Source organism: Aquarana catesbeiana, linkage group LG13, assembly GCF_042186555.1.
Source record: "Aquarana catesbeiana isolate 2022-GZ linkage group LG13, ASM4218655v1, whole genome shotgun sequence".
Classification (NCBI taxonomy): domain Eukaryota; kingdom Metazoa; phylum Chordata; class Amphibia; order Anura; family Ranidae; genus Aquarana; species Aquarana catesbeiana.
Genome location: NC_133336.1, coordinates 52716640 through 52741821, shown reverse-complemented (window position 1 = coordinate 52741821; position 25182 = coordinate 52716640). Strand labels below are relative to the sequence as shown.

Sequence of the window (25182 nt, the reverse complement as noted above, 5' to 3'; positions counted from 1 at the left end):
GGTAAGCTTAGCAAACTTCCAATGCCGGCAGCCACAAAGGATTTGCAGTATTTTAGGAGTGCTTTAACACTTGCATCACTTGTTAAATCCTGGGACTAATGCCGTCACTGCCAACAGTTGATCATATTATCCCTCCCCGCTCTGGTCAAGTTTAAAAATTAGGACGGGTAACTGCATTTTTTTCTGGCCTTGTTTGAGTAAACAAAGCTGTGTAAAACCCTCTGGGGTTCCTGCTAACCTGGTATTCTAGGAATGCTGTGTAAATGTGCAGAGCAGTAGTCTCCAAACTGCAGGTCGGATGTGGCTTTATGCGTGCCTTTATCTGGCCCTTTCGGGCATAATTCCATCCACTGACACCAATGATGGGGCATCATTCCTCCCACCGATACCAATAATGGGGCACCATTCCTCCTGCTGACACCAATGATGTGGCACCATTCCACCCTTGAATACCAACAATGGGGCAGCATTCCTCCCACTGATAGGCACTATCCCTCCCACTAAAACCAAACATGGTGCATGGTTTACTCCCGCTGATGCTGGGGTATTTTCTAGTCCCACTGGCCACTGTCTGGCCCCCGTAAAGTCTGAAGGACAGTAAACTGGCCCTTTGTTTAGAAAGTTTGGAGACCCCTGGTACAGAGCATAGAATACAACTCCACCCTACGAGATCTTTTTACAAATAATGCTCTCCTCTATTAAGAGAGGAGGTGCTCATGTTCCTGCTCCATCCACTGCAGCCTCCAGAGAGTGCAAACTAAGAGATGCAGATTTAACAGAAAGAAGTTACCCAACCAGAATAAATGAAAAGAAAAGCTGCAATTACGCTGAGAAAGCCTTGCTTACATAAACTTACATAAAAATTAAGCTTGATTCTCTCCCTGTGCCTTAACAAACACCCCAAACCACCACAAATACGTGGTACCCTCTTCTAGTTTGGAAACCTTAAATGTTTTGGCTGTATTCACAACTAAGCGTTCCCAGTATGCAAGCAGAAATGCGTGCTTCTGCCTGCATTTCCGGAAACATGCTGAAAACACATCAAAATGCACACTGCACTTGTGGTGCCCTTATTTCTTAATAGCACCACAAACATGGGTAGCAGTCCCAAATTTGTCATGTGGCAAAACGTGCTTGGCTCAGTGCCAAAAGAAAAAAAAAAAAAAGTACACGAGTTACATTTGCAAAATTTTCACGAGTAGGGTAGCCCATTTACTTTAATGCGGTCGTCCAACAAACAGGCCAAATAATGTGCTAAAAAAAGCTACATGTTGCTTAAAGCGGATGTATACAAAAAACACATTCTCTGTTTCACAAATATTTAAAGCCCAACTCAAGGCAGAGACTCCCTAAAGCCCTATCAGGCTTTAGATGTTCTTACCAGTTGAAGCAAATTATACCCACCTAAGGCCCCCTCTGATGACTGTTTCTGCCTGTGAAGACCACCTATCCCATCTCCCCTTGATGTCAATAATAGATCCTGAGAGAACCCATCCAGTGGACTGCAAATGTAAATTGTTAACATCACAGAGGGAGTGTTGTGGATGCCCAAAAGAAAGACTGCAACAAAGGAAAGATGGACCAGTGCTGGATGATGACCATGGCTTAAGGAAAGTGAAAGGGAGGACCGGGGGGGAGTTTAGGAGGGAGGTGTAAAGAGGGGGTCATTTTATATCTTGCGTTGGGTTTTATTTAGTTCTTTTCTTGCAGTAGTTTTCAAGTACAGTTTTATTAAATTTTCTAATGAAATTAAGCCTTTGAGAAGTAAACGAGAAATCATGAACAGCCGCACTCAAAAGTAAGCTATGATTAAGCACTGACTACAGTGTGAAACGCATCAGCTTTCCTGCTTTGTGGTGCTGTGGCATGTATTTTTATGATTACATAAGTAAAGATCGAAGAATACTTTTGAGTGCGGCTGTCCAGGATTTCTCATTTACCTCTCAATTACCAGCACTGCCTACACCCGTTACTTCCAGCATGGAGAGAATGTTTGTTCCTCACAGACCTCCTTCAGAGCGGTGATATTTTTCTCTCTCTGAAATTAAGCCTTTGTTATGGTGTATTGTGCCCAAGGCATTACCATTTTTTCACCTCTTATACCCCCCCCCCCCCCGGGCCATATTGATAACCCTGTTGTGAAAGTCAAAATATGCACCCCAACTACCCCATTAATTACTTAAAACGGGGGTCCACCCACACCGCCAAAAAAAAAAAAAAATATTAAAAGCCAGCAGCTACAAATACTGCAGCTGCTGACTTTTAATACATGGCCACTTACCTGTCCCAGGGTCCAGTGATGTCGGCAGTCGCCATCCTAGGTGAGGGAATCAGGAAGTGAAGCGTTGCGGCTTCACTTCCCGGTTCCCTACTGCACATCGTAAGTGGTCCCCGCTCTCTCCTGGGAGCTGTGTGTTTCCCAGGAGACAGCGCGGAGGGACAGGAAGAGGCATAGACTCCCATGGGAGTCTATGCCGGAAGTGGGTGCAAATACCTGTCTTAGACAGGTATCTGCACCCCCCTCCCCCCTGAAAGGTGCCAAATGTGACACCGGAGGGGGGGGAGGGTTCCGAAAAGCGGAAGTTCCATTTTTGTGTGGAACTCCGCTTTAAATTTACCCAAATAAAATATAATGTTTTAGTTCATAACAAAGCAAGTGTGCACAAAAGTGTCATAGGGAAGTCCCCCATATCAACAGCAGCCAACATTAATTAAAAGCCATCTTGATTAATTTGCAATTGTAGTGCAACCATTAATATTCAACTATACAGCATTTTCCACATAAACAGAACACAGGAAGTTCTTATTTGGTCTAAAGATAGGAGGAGGAAGAGCCTGGATCCCCAGGGAGGAAATTCCCATAGAGAGATTCAGACCTGTTGTAGCGGCTTTAGCATGTTGATTTCCATCCAAAATGTAGAGAACGGTTTTGGGTGCACTAGGCCTTTAAAGCAAAACTCCACTTTTAAAAAAAAAAAGAATAAAAAAATATAGCATATAAAATTGCTACACACACCATTTTGTAATCAAATGCTATAAAAATACCTTTCCATCTCAACCTGCAGCTGCTCTAACATTATAAAACGGTCAAAATTTAATGTCCCCACTTTCATGCTTGGCCGATTTTCAAAAAAAATTTGCAATAAGTTTCAAGCAAAATTTTAGGCATCCGCTGCAAAAAGAATTTCATTTTTGTCAAGATACTCCCTAAGGGTTGTCTACTAAAGTGATACAGACACTGTAGCTTTCCTTTTAGAACACTGAGTTGCTCAGGTTATTATAATGACTACTGACCCCCCTCATTCACAAATCAGTTTGGAAAGAACATAATGTAAAAATGCAATTTATTTAGAACAGAAAAAGGTAGAAATCTGCAAAACAGTTTGCTAACATTCTTGCAGTGTACATTGATCACCTGGAGGGGTTTGTTTTTTGACTCAATAAAAGTTGAGTCACACTTAAAAGGCGATTACTAAAACATATCATGTTGATGAAAATCTCACCCGAAATGAACTTCTGCGGAACAGAGGCACTTAGCAACTATGCGATAAAAAATGTAGAGGCTGTGTGGAAAAATTAGAGGTATTTGGAGCTTAGGATTGAAAACATTTTAATCTCCAGCCAAATTCATTAAAGTGAGATGGCTAGAACATGTGGACCTCTAATAAGATTTGTTTGGATGTTGGGAAAATGCTGGCTGTAGGCATTATTACATGAAACTACCCTCTACCCTGTCTATAGTTCTTCCAGAAAGTGAAACTCAAGCCAAAGAGCTATACACACTCTTTAAATACTTAAACGACTGCTTTTTGACATGCCAGAGGCTTCACAAATCTGTGCAGTCAATTTCAGTATTTAAAATGTATCTATTTCTTTCTACAACAATGCAGCCTTCTATGCTAATGTGCATCTTCAACTTATTCAATGGACAATGAGCCAGCATAATCATCTGTCCAGTTAGTAAGGAAGTGATCCAAGAAATAGTAAATATTAACTATGAAAACAGAGTGGTCTTTATAGTGATGTAATGTGGCAGAGGTATGTAAATCACAACAGTTAGTTTCTTTCGGTACCCGCTCCCATTTCTCAATCCTCACCTAGGCAAGGATGACATCGCTCATTCTGCCCTTCTCCCCACCTGCGGTCTAATGGGACAGGACACAGTTCCCAACAGGCTGCAGGACCAGTCTCCCTGCTCCGTAGGATCTCACGCATTCGCAGTGGGGAGTAGGCTGTGATTTTTTTCAGGAAGTCAAAGCTGGAACCAAAATCCAATATGGTGGCACCAGACACCTGCAGCCTTAAGAACCGGCTGCGGGAAGACAGCGCTGGAATCTATGGACTGATAAGTACCTGATTTGTCAATGTCAGCAAGCTACACTATTTGTAGTCGACTTAATTCTTTAAAAGCTTCTTTATACCCTGTCAGCAAAAATCATGCGATCTAAGTACAGACATTTGGTCATGTGACCTGAAGTAAGGGGAGCACAAAGCAGCAGTTTCTGCAGTAAAATACAAGCATTGTAGGAGATTAATTTTCCATGTATGCATTTTAAGTCAGCTGGAAGACTAAGATGGGTTAATTTCAGCAATTATCGGCTTTAATAGTGAAAAAAAATGGGAAAAAAAATACACCACCAGAGGGTCACAATTCTCCCCTCTTGCATATGTCAGATTCTAACCCTAAAAATAATAAGGGACAAGATTCACAGAAATGTATTATTTACTGCACTCCGTTATGTACTTAAGCACATATGCGGTTTATAACCTCATATAAAATGTTCTATGTAACATATGTCCAATGACTTCAAATACCAGACTAAAGCCGGCCAATTCCGAACAAATTTTCTTTTGAAAATCACAAATATTTGCATTTTGTGATCTGATGGTGCCCACTATTGATTTCAAAATTGGACCAACCAAGCTTTCATTTTCACTTAATGTCGCTACAGAAAATAATTTTCATGCCTGGGAATCTTTACTTTCCAGGTCACAGGCTCATGCACATTTCTTCTTTGATTATATCAATATGTTTCTCCCACTATTGATCAGAAATTCATTTGTTTTTCAAAAAAATTCCAATATGCCCATTGACTCAAATTGGATGGACGTACAAAAATGAATGAATGAATTCAAAAGAAAATTCTTAGTTACAATAGTCGTAAGAAAATTATTTCGGAATTAACTTCAAGTATGGCCGGCTTAACATTGCAAGAATGTGACCTATATGAGACTGTAGTTAAAAGTTTACACTCAAAAGTAGAACCTGTTCAATTGGACTCACGCCAGAGAAAGCTGACCCAACGTCTGGATAGTTGGTCTGCATTTAAAAATATTCTATATCATCAACATTAAATTGTGAACAAACCAATGATTCCTATTCCTTTGTCTATGAGTAAATGAATATGAAAGCATCAGGGCAATAGCAGCCACACAAATTTGGATTGCTGTGGACAAAAACATACCCTTTTCTCTGGTGTTCCCGAAATGACCACCATTTCCTGGATTTTCCTTTTAAAACCCAAAGTGTCAACAGTTAGCATAAGCAAAACTATCTGCCAGCAGGGGACAAGTACATTTTAAATAACACTGAATTGAAACAAAACCTTGTAGATAAACCAACAAAATTCTTGTGTGCTTGCAAAACCCCTCACCCCATGGAAATGAGATGTCATTTTGAACACAATGTACTAACGTGTTATGAGGCTATTCAAAGACAAGACAGGGGTCGCAAAACATTTGAGGCCGACTCAATGTTCGTAGAGCACTGTAAGATCAAGGAAAAGTCTGCGGTATAAGGCCCAGTTCACACCAGTTCTTAGGCACGTTTCCCTGTTGCACTTCAATGTCCAACATCAAGACTCCCATTATATTCAATGGTGCCTGATCACACCTTCGTGTTACATCACTTAAAGCTTGTGGCTCAAAAGGCAAAACAGTACATGAGCTTTTTTGGGGCAGTAGCCTGTTTTAGGCCCCTACTGGAGCACCAGAAAATTGTGTGAAAACATTTTTTTTTTTTCTTTTGCATGATTTCTTGCCTCTCCTTCACCTAGTATGTAGCTTTTCATTGGCTAAAACAAAAATACTTACAAGTACAAACGAGCATAAAAAACATCTGCTCAAAGAAACACAAGCTCAAGTGTGACCTTAGCCCAATGCCAATGGATAGATTTAGGTTACCTGTCCAAAGTCCCCAAGAAATCTAGGAAAATTATTATAATCCCCTATGATCTGTGTGTGGGCTGACCCTTTTTCCAGCAACTGCTTGTAAAAACACTTACACGCGTTCTGAATCGGATAGTACAAAAGAAAAATCAACAATCGTATCAATAAAGTTATTCTGGAATTCTGAATGTACATACCCCATTTTCAAGACGTTTTTCACCGGTCAGACTGTTTCTCTGGTTTGGGGCTTGACGGACCGCTAAAAAGAAACATAACATTGTTATTAAATGTAGAAACATAAGGATTTTAGATACTAGAGTGCCACTGTCAGACAAGGTGACAGAGACTTCATGTTGCCTAAAAGTAATTTTCTTGCTTAAAGAGTAACTCCACTTTTGTTAAGAAAAAAACATTTCTCCCCTGGGTGATCTATGTACATTGTAAGGGTTTTAACAAACTTTGTTGCAGATTCCTACCTTTTGTTATTCTAAAGAGTGAGCGGTTTGTCTGTGTCCGCGTGCCGAGTGAATCTAATGGGAGTGGTTTCAGAATGATCAGCCAGCTGCTGCACCTGCAGGGCTCTAATGAGGAAAATTGCAGGGTCTGCATTCCTTTAGACGTGATTTCCTATTGGGAGTATCTTAGCAAAAATGACATTCGTGTTGCAGGGGGATACCAAAAATCTGATTTGTATCTTATTGCAGACTTCTGGGATAATCAGTGAGCCAATCACACAAGCAGGAAATTATGTTTCTGGGGGGGCATTCTGTGTACAGAACACCTCCAGGTAGCCATATTACATTGCATTTTACTGAAAATTACAGCTCCACAGATTGAAAAGGAAAGGTAATTTTTAATAACAGTCAATCACAATATGACTAGTGTCACAGTTGTATAGACTAAATTTTATTTTTATTTGCTATTTTTTTCCCCACGAAGGTGGAGTTACCCTTTAAGTTTCCTTTCTGAAGACTTTAGGAGCTAACAAGTTTTCAGTCGTACTAGCCAATCTCTTTCTGTGCATGCAATCAGTCCATTTCAATATGCAAAGTGCTATTGCTACTCCCAAGCTTTAGATTCTCTGTTTTACTAAACGAAAATAAAAACCTGAAATATTAAATCTCTTATTTGATCCGTTAAATATACATTAGCTGATCTGTTTGAGAAGTGAAAAAAATACCTGTTGATCCTGCCAGAAATCTAATGAACTGATATTTTCCTGGACAGGAAGCCTGTTACTAGAAGGATCACTAGGTGAAAATATAGGGGGGGGATGGAAAAAGAAAAGCTTATGCAGCCACTTCATTTAATAATTAGTAAGCTGCAATCTATACTATATTTTTGTTGGATTTAGACACGCTTTAATCAACATACATAGGCAAAAGGAAAAAGTGCCAGAAATGAATCACTCACCAATCAGATCAGTATTGATTACCCCAGTTCTCAGTAGCCAGTACAGTCACTCCCACATTTTTACTGACTTTGAAGATCAGGTTGTTTCCAGAAGCATTTTATAAAACGGCAAACTACAGACATATTGGTAATTCAGCAAACTGTATGTGGGATTGGGCCACTACAAGAATTTTTATTTTTTACAAAGTTTAGCTTTAACTAGTGATATTGAAGTAAACAAACATGCTAAAAAAAAAAAAAAAAAAAATATAATATAATATAATATAATATAATATAATATAATATAATATAATATAATATAATATAAATATATATATATATATATATATATATATATATATATATATATATATATATATATATATAAGACTGGCTTTTATTTTTTTTATTTTTTTTTTTTACAATTAATATAGAAGACTGGCTTTTTTTTTTTTTTTTTTTACAATTAAAGACCTATAGATGGTTTCCTGCGATACAGCCTGAATTTTCATTTGCATAAATGTTTGCTGTTACTTTTGCCTCCTGTATGCATAAAACGTTTAAAATAATTTCTTTAAAAAAAAAAAAAAAAGACTCAACTTACACGATTTAGTACTATTAATGCAGTATATCAATGGCCCAATTTAAATAAACAGATATAACCTCTGCCTGCAGCAAGACAAACTGCTAAGCTTAAGCGTGCCACAAGGACCGAGTGCCTTGGCACGAGTCCTGCTATACATCAAGCTTTAAAGTGTCATGAATATAAAGTGAGATGGCAGTCTGCCAGACCACAAAAACAAAAAACGGCTCACATTCCTACCCTGCGCTAACGTGATGCTACCACTCTTACTGCCAGGAAACAGTCTGCTTTTATAGGAAACAGGGAAAAACTCCCCCCCCCCCCCCCCAAAAAAAAAAGTGTCAAATCAAAAAAATTATGGTCTTCCTATTTAAATTACAAAAAAAAAAAATATATATATATATATATATATATATATATATATATATATAAAATAAGAATAATAATATAGCCCATGATTAACCGCTTCATCCCCAGAAGATTGTACCCCCTTTTTGACCAGAGCACTTTTTGCGATTGTCACTTTAACTGACAATTGCACGGTTGTGCGACGTTGCACCCAAATATAATTAATGTCCTTTTTTCCCACAAATAGAGCTTTCTTTTCGTGGTATTTGATCACCTCTGCGATTTTTATTTTTTATGCTATAAACAAAAAAAATAGCGTCAATTTTGAAAAAAAAAGCAATATTTTTTACTATAATAAATACTATATATATATATATATATATATATATATCTATATATATATATAGATATATATATAGCTATCATTTTTCCTCAGTTTAGGTTGATATGTATTCTTCTACATATTTTTGGTAAAAACAAAAAAAACGCAATAAGCGTATATTGATTGGTTTGCGCAAAAGTTATAGCGTCTACAAAATAGGGGATAGTTTTAAGGCATTTTTATTATTATTTTTTTTTTTATTAGTAATGGCGGCGATCTGCGATTTTTATCGTGACTGCGACATTATGGCGGACAGATTGGACACTTTTGACACTATTTTGGGACCATTGTCATTTATACAGCGATCAGTGCTATAAAAATGCACTGATTACTGTGTAAATAACACTGGCAGGGAAGGGGTTAAACACTAGGGGGCGATCAAGGGATTAAGCGTGTCCTAGGGAGTGATTCTAACTGGGGGGGGGGATAGGCTACAACTCACATGACAGCAATCACTGCTCCCGATGACAGGGAGCAATGATCTAGGTCATGTCACAAGGCAGAACGGGGAAATGCCTTGTTTACATAGGCATCTCCCCGTTCTGTGGCTCCGTGACACGATCGCCGGGAGACTGGCGGACATAGAGTCCGCGGGTCCCGCAGGCACGGTCACGCTGTACGCGGCAGGCGCACATGCCAGCTAACCCCGTCAATTAAAAGGGGGTGTACAGGTACGCCCATTTGCTCACCACTGCCATTGTGCCGACGTATATCGGCGTGCAGCGGTTGGCAAGTGGTAAAAAAAAAAAAAAAAAAAAAAGACACCATAATGGTTTGGGTAAGTTTTAGATATTTTTTGTGTACGTTTAAACCACTAAAACCTTGTTTACTTGCCCCCCCCCTCCCCCTTCACAATAAAACTGTTAATGCGTGAAAAATTATTACCAGAGCAGAAATGCACGCTGTGCTCTGGAACACATTAAATATAAGTCTGGGAGAAGGCATACCAAGATCTAATATTCTTTATGGCCACTAACCATAGATGAGGATTAAACCCAAAATTTTCCAGATCTGTGATAATGAGGACATCCTACATTTCGTTTAACAGTGCCACACTAAAAGCTTTTTGATTTCCTTTGGCTTATCTCAGGACAGAAGAATCGTGGTTGTGTTGCCTGTACTTTACTATTTATTATTTTTTTTACATCAAGTAGGGGAAAATATTTATGTACAAAACATAAATTCATTAAAATAGAGAAGCATGTGTTTAATTTTTTTTCTTAATCTCGATCCTTATAAGCTACTAATACCTACAGAGCTTTCCTGCACTCTGAGAAGAGCACCCTTTCTGTTAAAATGGGGTTAACTACCTGTGGGAAGGACAAGTCGTTCTTGAAGTGTTATACCGACAATGGGGAGTCTGGATCCACCCCCTTTCCTGTCATCCGTGTGATTGACGTTTTCTGCTCGCTCCCGAGACTTCACACTGCAGAGCTCGTCTCCCTCCTCCCCTTCCCGTCTCCCTCCCTCCTCCCCTTCCCGTCTCCCTCCCTCCACCCCTTCCCGTCTCCCTCCCTCCACCCCTTCCCGTCTCCCTCCCTCCACCCCTTCCCGTCTCCCTCCCTCCACCCCTTTCCGTCTCCCTCCCTCCACCCCTTCCCGTCTACCTCCCTCCACCCCTTTCCGTCTCCCTCCCTCCTCCCCTTCCCGTCTCCCTCCCTCCTCCCCTCTCCCTCCCTCCACCCCTTCCCGTCTCCCTCCCTCCTCCCCTTCCCCTTCCCGTCTCCCTCCCTCCTCCCCTTCCCGTCTCGCTCCCTCCTCCCCTCTCCCTCCCTCCACCCCTTCCCATCTCCCTCCCTCCACCCCTTTCCGTCTCCCTCCCTCCTCCCCTTCCCGTCTCCCTCCCTCCTCCCCTTCCCGTCTCCCTCCCTCCTCCCCTACCCGTCTCCCTCCCTCCTCCCCTCTCCCTCCCTCCACCCCTTCCCGTCTCCCTCCCTCCTCCCCTTCCCGTCTCCCTCCCTCCTCCCCTCCCTCCTCCCCTTCCCGTCTCCCTCCCTCCTCCCCTTCCCGTCTCCCTCCCTCCTCCCCTTCCCGTCTCCCTCCCTCCTCCCCTTCCCGTCTCCCTCCCTCCTCCCCTTCCCGTCTCCCTCCCTCCACCCCTTCCCGTCTCCCTCCCTCCCTCCACCCCTTCCCGTCTCCCTTCCTCCTCCCCTTCCCGTCTCCCTCCCTCCACCCCTTCCCGTCTCCCTCCCTCCCTCCACCCCTTCCCGTCTCCCTCCCTCCCTCCACCCCTTCCCGTCTCTCTCCCTCCCTCCACCCCTTCCCGTCTCTCTCCCTCCCTCCACCCCTTCCCGTCTCCCTCCCTCCCTCCACCCCTTCCCGTCTCCCTCCCTCCTTCCCGTCTCCCTCCCTCCTCCACTTCCCGTCTCCCTCCCCCTTCCCGTCTCCCTCCCCCCTCCCCTTCCCGTCTCCCTCCCTCCTCCACTTCCCGTCTCCCTCCCCCTTCCCGTCTCCCTCCCCCCTCCCCTTCCCGTCTCCCTCCCTCCTCCCCGTCTCCCTCCCTCCTCCCCTGAAGTTCAGGAACTGGCAGATACATAGTAAATAAAAGGTCAATGACTGAGCCTCCATCCTTGGGTGAAAGAGCTCACCATCCGATATCTGTGACTGAAGTCTCCCCCTCCCTCCTTTCTCTCCTGCTTCCGAGCGAGTGAATACACTAAGAGGGACTAAGATGTAAGGGATGCCCCGTGGACTCTAAATTAAAGGGGGTATTTGGGATACCTAATTTAAGGGGAAATGCTGGGAACGCTGATATGAGTGGGAGGTTTGGTGAGCAGAAACGCCCTTACATCAGAGTTCCCATTTACACCACAGCATTCCCTCTTAAAAAAATTTTGCTGTGAGTTGCCAAACTGTCCGGGTTTGGCTTGAAAAAAGGTGGCAACCCTACATCCTCCTGATAAGTTCCTGTGCTAAAAGCTGACACAGGCATTGCATGTGAGTGAAGGGGAGGGGAGGGGGGAGAGATCTGAGGACACAGGGGGAAATCAAAGCCCAGGAAGTACCAGAGGAGGTGGTGGAGAGAGAGAGGACACAGACTGCAGCTGACCGTGCAGACCTAGAACAGAGACCGGAGATCTGCTGGAGATGAAGACAGTGCATAACTTCTCACACTGTCTCCGCTTCCTGGTTTAAGTGTGTTGATAGGTTGCTATGGAAACGCAGACTCATGGAAAATGTGCCCGTTCTGGTTTGCTGCTTAGGTGTGTGCCCATTTGCCAAGATCGGCCACATGTTAAAGAGAAGAAGTGACAGAAAGAGTGGGCAGATTGCTGCAGTTGTATCACCTCTAAACGTTCACACAGAAAGAGGCCCGTTACTGGCCGTTTTCTAACACTTCAAGTGTCTGCACTTCACAAACTAAAGGACTGAGAAAAGAAAGAAAGAGCATGGAAGCATGAGGGTAATATGCACTTTCTAATTTGCCTTTCCCATACTACTTCTTTAACTCAATCCAACTTTTTTTTTTAACACAGAGAAACCCTTGCAATAACTTAAGAGTCTCAGGGAACCCTTGCTAACAATTACTATAGCTACAGATCACAGTACATTGGCATGAACAAATAAAGAATGTGGCATATAGAACACCCCTGGGTGTCAATTTAGGTTTAACAAACATATTTTCAGTTATTAACAATAATAATTTAATAAAAATAATAATTTAATAAAAAAAATAATAATTGTAATAATTGTATTATTATATAGTTTTAATAATAATAATTTAATAAGGAAAATAAATAAAGTAGTGTTCCCTCACATTCGTGGTACATCAAAAAAAGTGTCCCCTTACACTGCGGGTCAAAGAAAAGTGCCCTTACTTTGGTGATTAATGGAGAAGGACACCCCCCCCCCACCTTATGTTTATGAAAATTGGGAGAGGGACCCATTACACTGGTGGCCAGTGGGAAGAATGTCCCTCTTACGGCTAGCTAAAACAGTGGTGACCACTGGTGTCAGTGGCTACTGATCTGAGAGGCAGAAATTGCTCATTTCTCAGAGAACCTCTACCAACCTCTGGAGGAACCCTGGATGAGAAAGGCTGGTCTAATTACAAACTGTGACATGATAGAAGTTTAACACCCAAACAAACACAGCTGTCCCAACTAAGTTCATACTTACTCTGATCATTGCCCTCTGCTGGGAATTCCTCATGACGCAGAAAGAACTTCACCTCTTCTCTGCGTGGGCCCCACTTCTGCAAGTGATCAAACATCAGGTGATCAAAGGGCAGGGGGCGTTCTATAAGAAAAAAGAAGGAAAAAAGTTAAATAAGCTCCAGTCCAAAAATATACCGATTTATATTTTCATACGGGTTGGATGGGGGGGGGGGGGGCCATTTTTAACAATAGATCTAGTTTGATTTTTTTTTTTTCCCCACTTTAAGTCACTCTAATAGCCTAGAAGTACTTGTAGGTTGCTTTTTGTCCACTAGATGAGTGGGGCTAAAAAATAGCAGTAGAGAAGAAACATAATAGAAACTGAAGAGAGATGGCTGAATCCACGGGAGCTTGAACCAACAATTCCATAAGTTGGAGGGGGGGGGGGGAGATGAGGAACATTTCTAAGAATATATATAAATTAGGGTTTTCGTCCACTTTAAAGTACGTATACCTAAAAGGCAAACTTTTTTTTTAAATTATTAGCCATGTGGTTCTGCATTGATACACTTTACACAGGTTTATATACTATTGTCCATTCTGAAAATGTGTGCTTTATCGTAATTCCAAAAACTTTTCAATTACATAGTATTGAAACAAGTTTAAATACTAAATGAAGCACAATTACAAGGCTTGAGAAAGACAGGCTCAAGTTTCATACACATGATAAAAATATCGGACAAATAATTGTAGGGTTTTTTTTTTTCTCGCTAGTCGCATATCGAAATTTAAGAGATCACTCAAATTACGAAAATTCTTGTATGACAGAATAAAACTTCGGAAGTGATGTAATGTATTCTTTCGTTTCTGAGAATATGTAGTCTTTGTCTTCTGATTTTTTTTCAGACGAATACTGTATTGATTAACTCCTTGGAGCCAGCGCCTCCCTGCCCTTTAAGGGGTCTAGGGAGGCAGGGGTTACGATCATGTGACTTTCCGTTCGCCGCCAGTAACCGTGTTGGGAGCACACAGGCCGCGCGCTCTCGGCACAGCTGTATCCCACCAATTCATGCAAATATGCCGCCCCTCTGCGCCAAGGCCCACCTGCTGAAAAGCAGCGTATTTGCGTGCGGCCGGCGCCAACAGATTAAACAAAATTTGTATGATCTGGCATCATACCAAAACATTTTTTGTGTTTGCTCCTTCAGATAGTTTTGGATGAATTGTCGTGATCGGCTCTCGAAAGCTGCGTACTAGGGCCTCGCGCACACGACATTAGAAAAACATTTTTCTGCTTTCTTGCATTAGTGTTTTTAGCAAAAAAACACCTCTTTAAAAAAGCTATGAGATCAAAAACACTGGTTAGCCGAGTTTCACCATGTTTACTTCCGTTCGAGTGTTTTTACAGCTCAAAAACTCTTCTCAAAACCCACTAATTTTAGAGGGGTTTCCAGCCAGAAAACGCCCCAGCCAAAAAACCTTGATAACAGCCTGTGAGCGCATGGACACATACTGGGGAGTTTACTGGCTGTAGAAAAAAAAAAAAAAAAAAAAAAAACCACAACACCTGAAGCCAAAAACAGCAGCTGAAAAAAAAACCAGCGTGAATGAGGCCTAATGACCATATTATCGTACGATTGCTTCGAAAGCGGCGTTTTTCATCCGACTTTCTGATCGTGTGTACTAGGCTCAATTCTGACTAATCTCATGGGTGCCTCAATGTACCTGGTGGTCCCCTAAATGGGTAATCACTGCTTATTACAACAAGCTTTATCAGTTATCATACAATTAAAATGCATAAAGCCAGATTTGCAGAAGACTGGAGACATCTGACAATGTGTTCACATTTGCTTTGTCGATATTGTCGTGTTATCAGTCTTAAGTTATAAGCTTTATGGTTCTTGTGGGCTTCATAACATTCCACCTGGCAGGTGTTCCTTACCCCCACTTAAAGAGGAGCCAAACCTTGGAATTTCGATTAAAAAAGAAAAAAAAGAAAAAAAAAAAAGGAAGAAGAAGGCAGGCAGAGGGCAAAGCACTAGTCGCCAGTATTCCCTGTGGTCTCCCTGCTGCTGATCTTTCCACCATTAGGCTCCTAAACTTGAGTTTAGAAGCTTATGGCGTTTTTTTTTTCCCACAGCTCCTAAACTCAACTCCATAAAAGCCTGTTTCCATGTACACGTAGCCTTTTAGGCTTGTTTAGGAGCTGCTGCGGTTAAGGGAGGTTAAACCTCCCTAAACCTCTCTCTTCTGAGCGTGGAAGAATCATGTTCAGGATAGGAACGTTTTGACCACCGGCCGCAAAACATGCCAAATTGCGGCACGATTTCTCCGCATTTTCCCCATGGTCAAAGTAGTTCAAGTGTACATAAAGCCTCACAGACTGAAATGCCTTGTTCTGAACAGTGTTTTGGTGTGAAGGTGGCCATCTTGCTTGCTCATGTCAAAGCCTCCAGCAAGAAGACCTGTGAGCAGCCTAGTAATGCGAGCACCAAATCTCACTCTGCGACAGATCTCCTGAGATTAGAAGTCAGAGGCAGAAAAGCCTTCTTTCTCACACTGAAGATATACAACTGCTGTATAAGGCTGTAGGTACTGTACAGAAGTGCCTAGGCACCCTCATGTACCAGGAAATGCAGTTAATGCGCTGTGATTCAGGGATAACTCCTAAAAGAACTGCTCAGGCAAAACTAACATTTTCCTTATAACATGGCAAGTCTACTTTTGGAGTTAAAATATGCTTTAAAGAGGAAGTAAACTCTCCCACTCTGATGCTTCTTTTCATTTAGTCCATTATAATAAGTAATTATCAAAATATAGCTACTGTAATCCAGCCCAAATCGCATATTACTTACTGTTTAAAGAAACTTTAAAAAACTTGTTTCCAGGGGTAAGGCAGCGCCATCTTAAGTATTGTTTTCTGAGTCCACAGTAGAGTGTATTTCCGCCCTTACAATGAGCACTTCCTGTACTGTTGGCAACCCTGCTTCACTGCTCATAGCTGACTTGTTTTATTTCACAGTATTTACTTGTGCCCATTATCTAGTGTTTGCCTATGTGAGTCTTATCAGCTTCAGCTGATATGACTGCAGTAATGCTGTCTGATGCCCATGTTGTGCGTAGGAAGTCCTGATAATAGACAGACAAGCACACAGAGTGTGCCATAAATCAGGGGATATATGGGCATGCTCAGTGATGTCATTCTAAAGAACAAAAATGATTACAACAATACTAAGCAAGTAAGGAGATATCTACAAGCAGTGTTCATTAGGGTTTTTTATGCCGATTTCAATAGGACAAAGTTGTGGGGGAGAGTTTACAACCACTTTATGGCTCCATTCACACCAGATCTTGGTGCAGGCAACACACGTTCTGTGCAGGTTTCCCACACCATGTTCAAAAAGCACTGTAGCTGGTGTCAATGTTCATTAACAACACTCCAAATGCAGGGCTCAGGGATTTTACCTGCACCAGATTGCATGGTACAGAAGTAGCAATGTGTTTCCAGAAGTAGTGCATGCACTGCTTTTGTTGCAGAGCGATTTGAGCCCATATAAAACAAATGAGCTCAAATCACACTGCCCTGAATAGCATTCATTGCGTGTTCTTATGTGATTCCTAATGTGAACCGGCCCTAACAATAAACCTACAAGGTGGATCAAAAAAAAAAAAAAAAAAAGGTGTGTGATCTGTCCCGCTAAATCAAACAGTGTTTGCAGCACCTGACAGGCGTGGTCACTGAGACTTTCTGATCGGAGCCTCTGCTCGGAAGGAAGCAGTAGTGGAAGCTAGCTGGATATACAATTACACTATTTACTCAGCACTCGCTTATACAAAAGAGCAATACCAAAAACTTATCCTACATAGAAAGCAATCTCCCCAAGGATAACATTATATAAAATATAACCTGATTGTTATCTTACTAACACTTTAACATATTAAACACTGAAAATGTTACTGAGACTGAGTACCCCTTTAAGGTTTTCTGGAGACATTACCTACATTGACAAGTATTTTCTTATGAAGACATTCCATTCCTTATACACAAGTATGAGATAACAATGTGGGGAGGAAGAACGGGACAGAATGTAACCATCATAAAAGGAGAAAAGCTTTTATCTGCTGGTACAGAGTGGTGTGAATATCGTGGAGGAGGACAGGAAGGCAGGTGTGAAGATCTAAATAATACCCAGAAGGGCCCGACTCATCCTGTAACAGAACAATGCACCTAATGTTCACAATCATGAGTACGGAACACCGTTTGTTACAGAAAATAAGAGTTAAAGTGAATATCTGAGAAAAATAAACTTATGCAGAACTACTACGCAAAAACATGTACATTTCATCTTTTAAAAATGCTGCAATAATCAGAACTAGCCTTCCAGAACAACAAAAAAAAAAAAGTGCACTGCTACAATAAATAGTGAAGGTCCATAAAATAATTATAGTCCCATCTGCAAACAATCCTTTTAGGTAGAAAGTCCTTAACAGGTTCCAAAGATCAATCGTGACCATGTGGTGTGCCAAAAAAACTCACCAGAGAGAAAATGTGAATCAGCATATAAACAAAACCTTGAAGATCCAAGTACTGCTCAGTGTTCCTGAACTGTGATATCCCTTCACCATTTTATGCACACGATCAAATCGTTATGAGCCTTGTATTAATATCCTGGAGCCTGGTGACATCTAATTCAGAGTTGTATTTAGCCGGGAAGAACCTCATGGGAGACTGGCAAAAAAAGATGTACAAAAAATGTCCGTCGCTCCGAGCATGAAGACATTTACTATATTTTATGTAGCGCTGCACTTTTTTTTTTGTTATTCTGGTGTTTACTGAAGGTTGTATATTCACCTTTATAAGTTCTGGCTGCTTATCGAATATTTTATCAGCGCTCACTTATTTTATTTTGTTTTGCTTCCTGTAGTGAGCTGACAACGCTGCCTTTGCTGCAATGAAATATAGTTACATAGTAGGTGAGGTTGAAAAATGACCTACCAACCTATGTGTGTGATTATATGTCAGTATTACATTGTATATCCCTGTATGTTGTGGCTATTCAGGTGCTTATCTAAAAAAGTTTCTTGAAACTATCAATGCCCCCTGCTAAGACCACCGCCTGTGAAAGGGAATTCCACATCCTTGCCGCTCTTACAGTAAAGAACCCTCTACGTAGTTTAAGGTTAAATTTCTTTTCTTCTACTTTTAATGAGTGGCCACGTGTCTTGTTAAACTCCCTTCTGCGAAAAAGTTTTATCCCTATTGTGGGGTCACCAGTACGGTATTTGTATATTGAAATCATATCCCCTCTCAAGAGTCTCTTCTCCAGAGAGAATAAGTTCAGTGCTCGCAACCTTTCTTCATAACTAATATCCTCCAGTCCCTTTATTAGCTTTGTTGCCCTTCTTTGTACTCGCTCCATTTCCAGTACATCCTTCCTGAGGACTGGTGCCCAGAACTGGACAGCATACTCCAGGTGCAGCCGGACCAGAGTCTTGTAGAGTGGGAGAATTATTGTTTTATCTCTGGAGTTGATCCCCTTTTTAATGCATGCCAATATTCTGTTTGCTTTGTTAGCAGCAGCTTGGCATTGCATGCCCCTACTGAGCCTATCATCTACTAGGACCCCCAGGTCCTTTTCCATCCTAGATTCCCCCAGAGGTTCTCCCCCCAGTGTGTAGATTGCATTCATATTTTTGCCACCCAAAGCAGTGTTGTCAGCTCTGAGTTAGCACTTCTCATAACAAATAGAAGTGAGGTGGGAAAAAGTTAGGTTCGAGAGCTTACAGAGGATGCTACAAGGAGGCAGAAAAACACAGTAAGTAATTTAATTTTACTAAAGGCAGAAGGTTTTTTATCCTAATGCTTTCTATGCATTAAGATAAAAATCCTTCTGTGTGCAGCAGCCCCCCTAATACTTACCTGAGCCCCATCTCCATCCAGCGATGTTGCACGAGAGTTACGGCTGTCCAGGACTCTCCCTCCTCATTGGCAGAAAGAACAGCGTGTGCCATTGGCTCGCACTACTGTCAATCAAAGACACTGAGCCAAGGAGGAAAGGGGGCAGGGCCGAGACGCGGCTCCGTGTCTGAAGTGTAGCGGCTCTGGTGCCCCTATGGCAAGCTGCTTGCTGTGGGGGCAGGAGGGCGGAGCCAGGAGCACTGCCGAGGAACCAGAGGAGGATCCGGGCTGCTCTGTGCAAAACCATTACACAGAGCAGGCAAGAATAACGTTTGTTCTTTTTAAAACAAAAAATAAATAAAAAAAATAGACTTTAATATCACTAAGTTGTGGATGAATATTAATTACATTTGAAAAAAAAAGTAGGTCATTTAAGTCCTTTAAAGCGTGCTTCTTAATTTTCCTGAAGTTCAACTAAATAAAATATAAAAAGTTAGCTCTGCAGAAAAAAAAAAAAAATCTTTGGTGACCTTGATTGCGGCTGATTATCCCAAACGCTAACAGCTGTCTGGGCAAGATGAGCAACAGAGCCTCAAACGTTATTTATTAAGGTTCAAAAACCATTAACCAGAATGAGTCATTGGTACGGAACTGAACAAACTAGACAAAACTCCATGAGTCAACCCCGTTCGGTTCATGGTTTTATTTAGTGGTTCTGTCAGGAAGCCGGCTTGTTGTGCTCGTAACCGATGTGTGCGCTAATACGGCTCAGCATCAAACATCTGGAAGCTGAAGCCTGCGGCGCTAACGAACTTTAAAAAGCACGAAGTGCCCCGAGAGATGGGACGTGGGCCGCATGGTGCGGGGCCCTTCACAATCAGTTAGCTAAACTGTCCCTTAATTCAGATGCACCAGAGCAGGAATTATGGAAGGGAACATTGTTATTCACCCGAAATGTTATTTGGGAACAAAAAAAGGAAATGGGAGAAGCACAGCAGCTTTGTGCATAGCATTATTGCCTCGTAGGCTGGGGTCCTGGATTCAAATCCCCTGCAATTACTGCGGGCATAGAGTTTGTGTGCGTTTCTATTGGGGGCTCCCATTGCCTTTCATAGTCAAAATACAGATGTTCAATCAGCTTCCATCCACACTGAGCTCATTGTATGTGCATTTTTATATCTAGTACACGACTTAAAGTGGTTGTAAACTTCAGGCATGAAATATGAACAAAAGCATATCCCCCTATAGTGTGTACTTGTCTCTATCCAGAGCACCAAGTTTCATTTCTGTCTGCTGCTTCATTGCTCGGCTTTCAGCATGAATCACTTCTGACAAGTTTTCCTGACACCAAGAGAAAATTGGTGACAGGGAAGGGAGCTCCAGCTGATTGACAGCCTTAGTTCTGTTTCTGTGTGCTGTGGGAAGGAGGTGTGTCTTTTCCCTCCAATAGACTCTCAGCGCTCACCTCAATGAGATCTGCAGAGCATAACTTAAGCTCTCTGTCCTTTTTTTTCTGACAGCTCGGATAAGCGTTAGAAATTATCCACTTTGAAAGGATGTAGAGAAGAGAAGACCGCAGATAAACAGGTACAACTTATGTATAAGGATTTGTTTCATCTCTGTGTATTACTGTACCTGAGGCCAATCCCCTCACTAGGTATATGTAAGGCTCCATTCACACCTGAGTGTACTGGAATCGATTCTAGAATCATGGCAAAACATAGGATGTGTTTGCAATACCATTATTTCTTAATAGCACCCCAAATGTGCCGCAACTCTAATTCCAGGGGGGCATGTGCTAATGATATATTGGGCTTTTTATGAGTAACAGAAGTACATATTATGGATATCTAGAGGAATAAGAATTCTGCGTCTCGTCAGGCTGTCTAAGAATAGGATGAAGTTATGCAAATTTTCAGTGATTACCTAATTGATTACTGGTGTGTGAAATGTGGCGATATAAAAGAGATGTGAAACTATTTGTCATTATAACTTTGTTCCAACCTGAAGAAGGGCGCAAGCTTAAGAGCACGAAACTGTTGAACTGGAACTGGTATGATATGCAATTTGTATGTGACTATCTTTGAATAAATCATTTTAAGTGCAGCAATCCTTTGACTGTTTTCTATATATAGCCGAATGGGAAGGCCTGGTTGCATGCCCTAGAAGAAGATTGCAGTGTGCTGTTTACCCTACCTTTGAAGCTATTGAAGCTATATATAGATAGTATCTTACAAAAATGAGTACACCCCTCACATTTTTGTAAATATTTTATTCTATCTTTTCATGTGACAACACCGAAGAAATTACACTTTGCTACAATGTAAAGTAGCAAGTGTACAGCTTGTATAACAGTGTAAATTTGCTGTCCCCTCAAAATAACTCAACACACAGCCATTAATGTCTAAGGTGTCCTTTTATGAAACTGAGATCAGCGGCGATCCCGAGTCTCACCGCTGATCTCAGCGCTTTACCAGTTTATGAAACTGAGATAATCAGCGGAGAACATGTTCTCCGCTGATTATCTCAGCACAGTGAGAATTCACAGAAACGGCCAGTTTATGAAGGTGCAATCTCCACACCTCACTGGCGATCTGTGACAGAATTCTCACTTTCTGATTCACCATTTCAGAAGTGGAGAATCAGAGTGAGAAGCCTGAAACTGGCTGATATTCTGGAGAAAGAAGTCTTTTGACTTCTTTCTTTCACCAAACAGTCAGAGCACACCTTCCCCACCATTACACACCCCAAAACCAGCAGGATAGGAATTTATAGTGTATATATATATATAAATATATATATATATATATATATATATATATATATATATATATATATATATATATATATATATATACACACACACATATACATACATACATATATATATATATAGCTATATATAGATACATATATATATATATATATGTATCTATATATAGATATATATATATATTTTTTTAGATGTTCACGTCTCTGGCTGGGTTCACACTTGTGCGATGCGTGAACCAGCGTGATTCCTGTGCGGGTTTTCACATCGCACCTACATTGACATCTGCGCACCACTGCGGGTGTCAATGTAAAGTTAATGACACCCCCAGATCATTTCACAGATCGCAGTGCGAACTATGTAATGGTGCAGGAATCGGATCGCATGGGTGTTCACACCCATGCGATCCGATTCCAGTGTGGACCAAATAAAGGGTCCTGTACCATTTTGGTGCAAATGCAATATGATTTAGGGCCAGTTCCCACTGCTGCGGTGTCCGAGATCGGATGTGATTCGCACCGCAGTGCAAAATCACATCTGATCTCTGTGCGATGCGATTTCAGCCATACAGATAGTATTGCTAAATTTGCATTGCCCTCGGACCAAACTCTTACAGGACCCTTTTTTTGGTCCACAGCAGAATCGGATTGCATGGGTGTTCACACCCATGCGATTCGATTACTGTCCGAGTTTGCAGATCGCACTGCGATATGCGAACTGATTTGGGGGTGTTAACTTTTAGGCCCAGTTCACACTTGTGCGATGCCGGACATCACACAGGCATCGCATGTTATTTGCAGCACACTGCCATTCACATTACATGCGATGTCTGTGCGGTGCGATATCAGCTGTACAGATAGTATGGCTGATATCGCACCGCATTCGGTGCAAACACGCACAGGACCCTTTTTTCTGTTCGGACCAGAATCGGATCGCATGTGTGTTCACACATATGCGATCCGATTCATGTCTGAACTGTCAGTTCGCAGTGCGATATGCAAGCTGATCTGGGGGTGTCCTTAACAATGTATTGACACTCCCCAGCGATTCGCATATGGCAGTGTGAACTGACATGCGAGTCGGTGCGATGCGGGAACCCGCAGTGGATTCGCAGTGTTCTCGCATCGCACCAGTTTATCAATTTTTAGGTTTATCTATAATGAAATATATTTTATTTTAATTTATTAATAAATATTTATACTTGTATACTTTATTAAAATTATTTTTTTAATGATTATAAATGTATTTTGCATTTATATGAATGGTGTATAGCTGCATTACATATGTGCATTACATTCATTTACTATACACCATTCACATTTAAATAGGAACATGTATGATCTTTAAATATTGATAAAAACAATGTTTTTTTTATAATTAGGTTAATGTATATTGTGTAGGGGGAATTTATCTTTATTATTTTATTAATATGTTGGGGAATAATGTGTGCTGATTTGTGTTAAACTTTTGTATTTTATGGTTCCTCATACTGTAATCCCGCTATATCACACGAGATTACAGTGAGAGGAGCCATTCTCAGGAGTTCCCGGCGTTTGTAGATCGCTCCTCAACTCAACATGAGAAGCGATCTACACACTTTCATAAACAGGCACTCAGAGGAGAGCGATCTCCTCTGAGAATGCCTGAGAACTGAAAAGCGGTATTTTACCGCACTTTCATAAAAGGACACCTAAACCGCTGGCAACAAAAGTGAGTACACAAAAGTGAAAATGGTCAATTGGGCCCAAAGTGTCAATATTTTGTGTGGCCACCATTATTTTCCAGCACTGCCTTAACCCTCTTGGGCATGGAGTTCACCAGAGCTTCACAGGTTGCCACTGGAGTCCTCTTCCGCTCCTCCATGACGACATCACGGAGCTGGTAGATGTTAGAGACCTTGCCGCTCCTCCACCTTCCGTTTGAGGATGCCCCACAGATGCTCAATAGGGTTTCGTTCTGGAGACATGCTTGGCCAGTCCATCACCTTTACCCTCAGCTTCTTTAGCAAGGCAGTGGTCGGCAGAGGTGTGTTCGGGGTCCTCCTCATGTTGAAATACTGCCCTGCGGTTCAGTCTCCGAAGAGAGGGGATCACACTCTGCTTCAGTATGTCACAGTACATGTTGGCATTCATGGTTCCCCCAATGAACTGTAGCTCCCCAGTGCCGGCAGCACTCATGCACCCCCAGACCATGACACCCCCACCACCATGCTTGACTGTACGCAAGACACACTTGTCTTGACACTCGTCACTGGTTGCCACCACACACACACTTGACACCATCTGAACCAAATTCATTTATCTTGGTCTCATCAGACCACAGGACATGGTTCCAGTAATCCATGTCCTTAGTCTGCTTGTCTTCAGCAAATTGTTTGCGGGCTTTCTTGTGCATCACCTTTAGAAGAGGCTTCCTTCTGGGAAGACAACCATGCAGACCAATTTTTTGCAGTGTGCGGTGTCAGGTCTGGGCTCTGGCTGGGCCATTCCAAAACTTTAATCTTCTTCTGGTGAAGCCATTCCTTTGTTGATTTGGATGCATGCTTTTGGTCGTTGTCATGCTGAAAGATGAAGTTCCTCTTCACGTTCAGCTTTCTAGCAGAAGTCTGAAGGTTTTGTGCTAATATTGATTGGTATTTGAAACTGTTCATGATTCCCTCTACCTTGACCTAGCCCCCTGTTCCAGCTGAAGAAAAACAGCCCCAAAGCATGATGCTGCCACCACCATGCTTCACTGTGGGTATGGTGTTGTTTTGGTGCGGTGCAGGGCTCTTTTTGCACCAAACATATCTTTTGGAATTAGGGCCAAAAAGTTCAACCTTGGTTTCATCAGACTGTAACATTTTCTCACATGCTTTTAGGAGACTTCAGATGTGATTTTGCTAAATTTAGTCGGGCTTGGATATTTTTCTTCTTAAGAAAAGGCTTCAGTCTTCCCACTCTACCCCATAACCCAGACATATGAAGAACACGGGAGGTTGTTGTCACATGTACCACACAGCCAGTACTTGCCAGAAATTCCTGGAGCTTCTTAATGTTGCTGTAGGCCACTTGGCAGCCTCCCTGACCAGTTTTCTTCTTGTCTTTTCATCAATTTTGGAGGAATGTCCAGTTCTTGGTAAAATCTCCACTGTGTTCCATGGTATAACTAATGCCTTAGATATTCTGTTGTACCCTTCTCCTGACTGATACCTTTTAACAATGAGATCCCTCTGATGCTTTGGAAGCGCTCTGCGGACCATGGCTTTTTCTGTAGGATGCGACCAAGAAAATGTCAGGAAAGACCTACTAGAACAGCTGAACTTTATTTGGGGTTAATCAGAGGCACTATAAATGATGGCAGGTGTATGCTGACATGAGTTTAACATGAGTTTGAATGTGATTGCCTATTTCTGAACACAGCTACATCCCATTATATGAGGGTGTGCACACTTATGCAACCACATTATTTTATTTTTATTTTTTGTACACATGCATACATACACACGCACATATACATACATACATACAGTGTTTTGAGAAAGTATAAATACCCCTTGAAATT

At 41.8% G+C, this 25182-nt stretch overlaps 1 protein-coding gene across 9 annotated transcripts in view; it reads right to left on the bottom strand.

Annotated features, from left to right (window-relative positions):
• Positions 1-25182, bottom strand: part of PPP1R13B (protein phosphatase 1 regulatory subunit 13B) — a 173329-nt gene that overhangs the window by 80257 nt on the left and 67890 nt on the right. For all 9 annotated transcript variants that reach the window (XM_073609860.1, XM_073609857.1, XM_073609855.1 and 6 more), the window contains exons 3-4: positions 12993-13112; positions 6366-6427 (exon numbers count right to left, since the gene is read on the bottom strand). In XM_073609860.1, coding sequence (XP_073465961.1) covers positions 6366-6427; positions 12993-13112 — 182 coding nt within the window. The remainder of the gene's footprint in view (positions 1-6365; positions 6428-12992; positions 13113-25182) is intronic.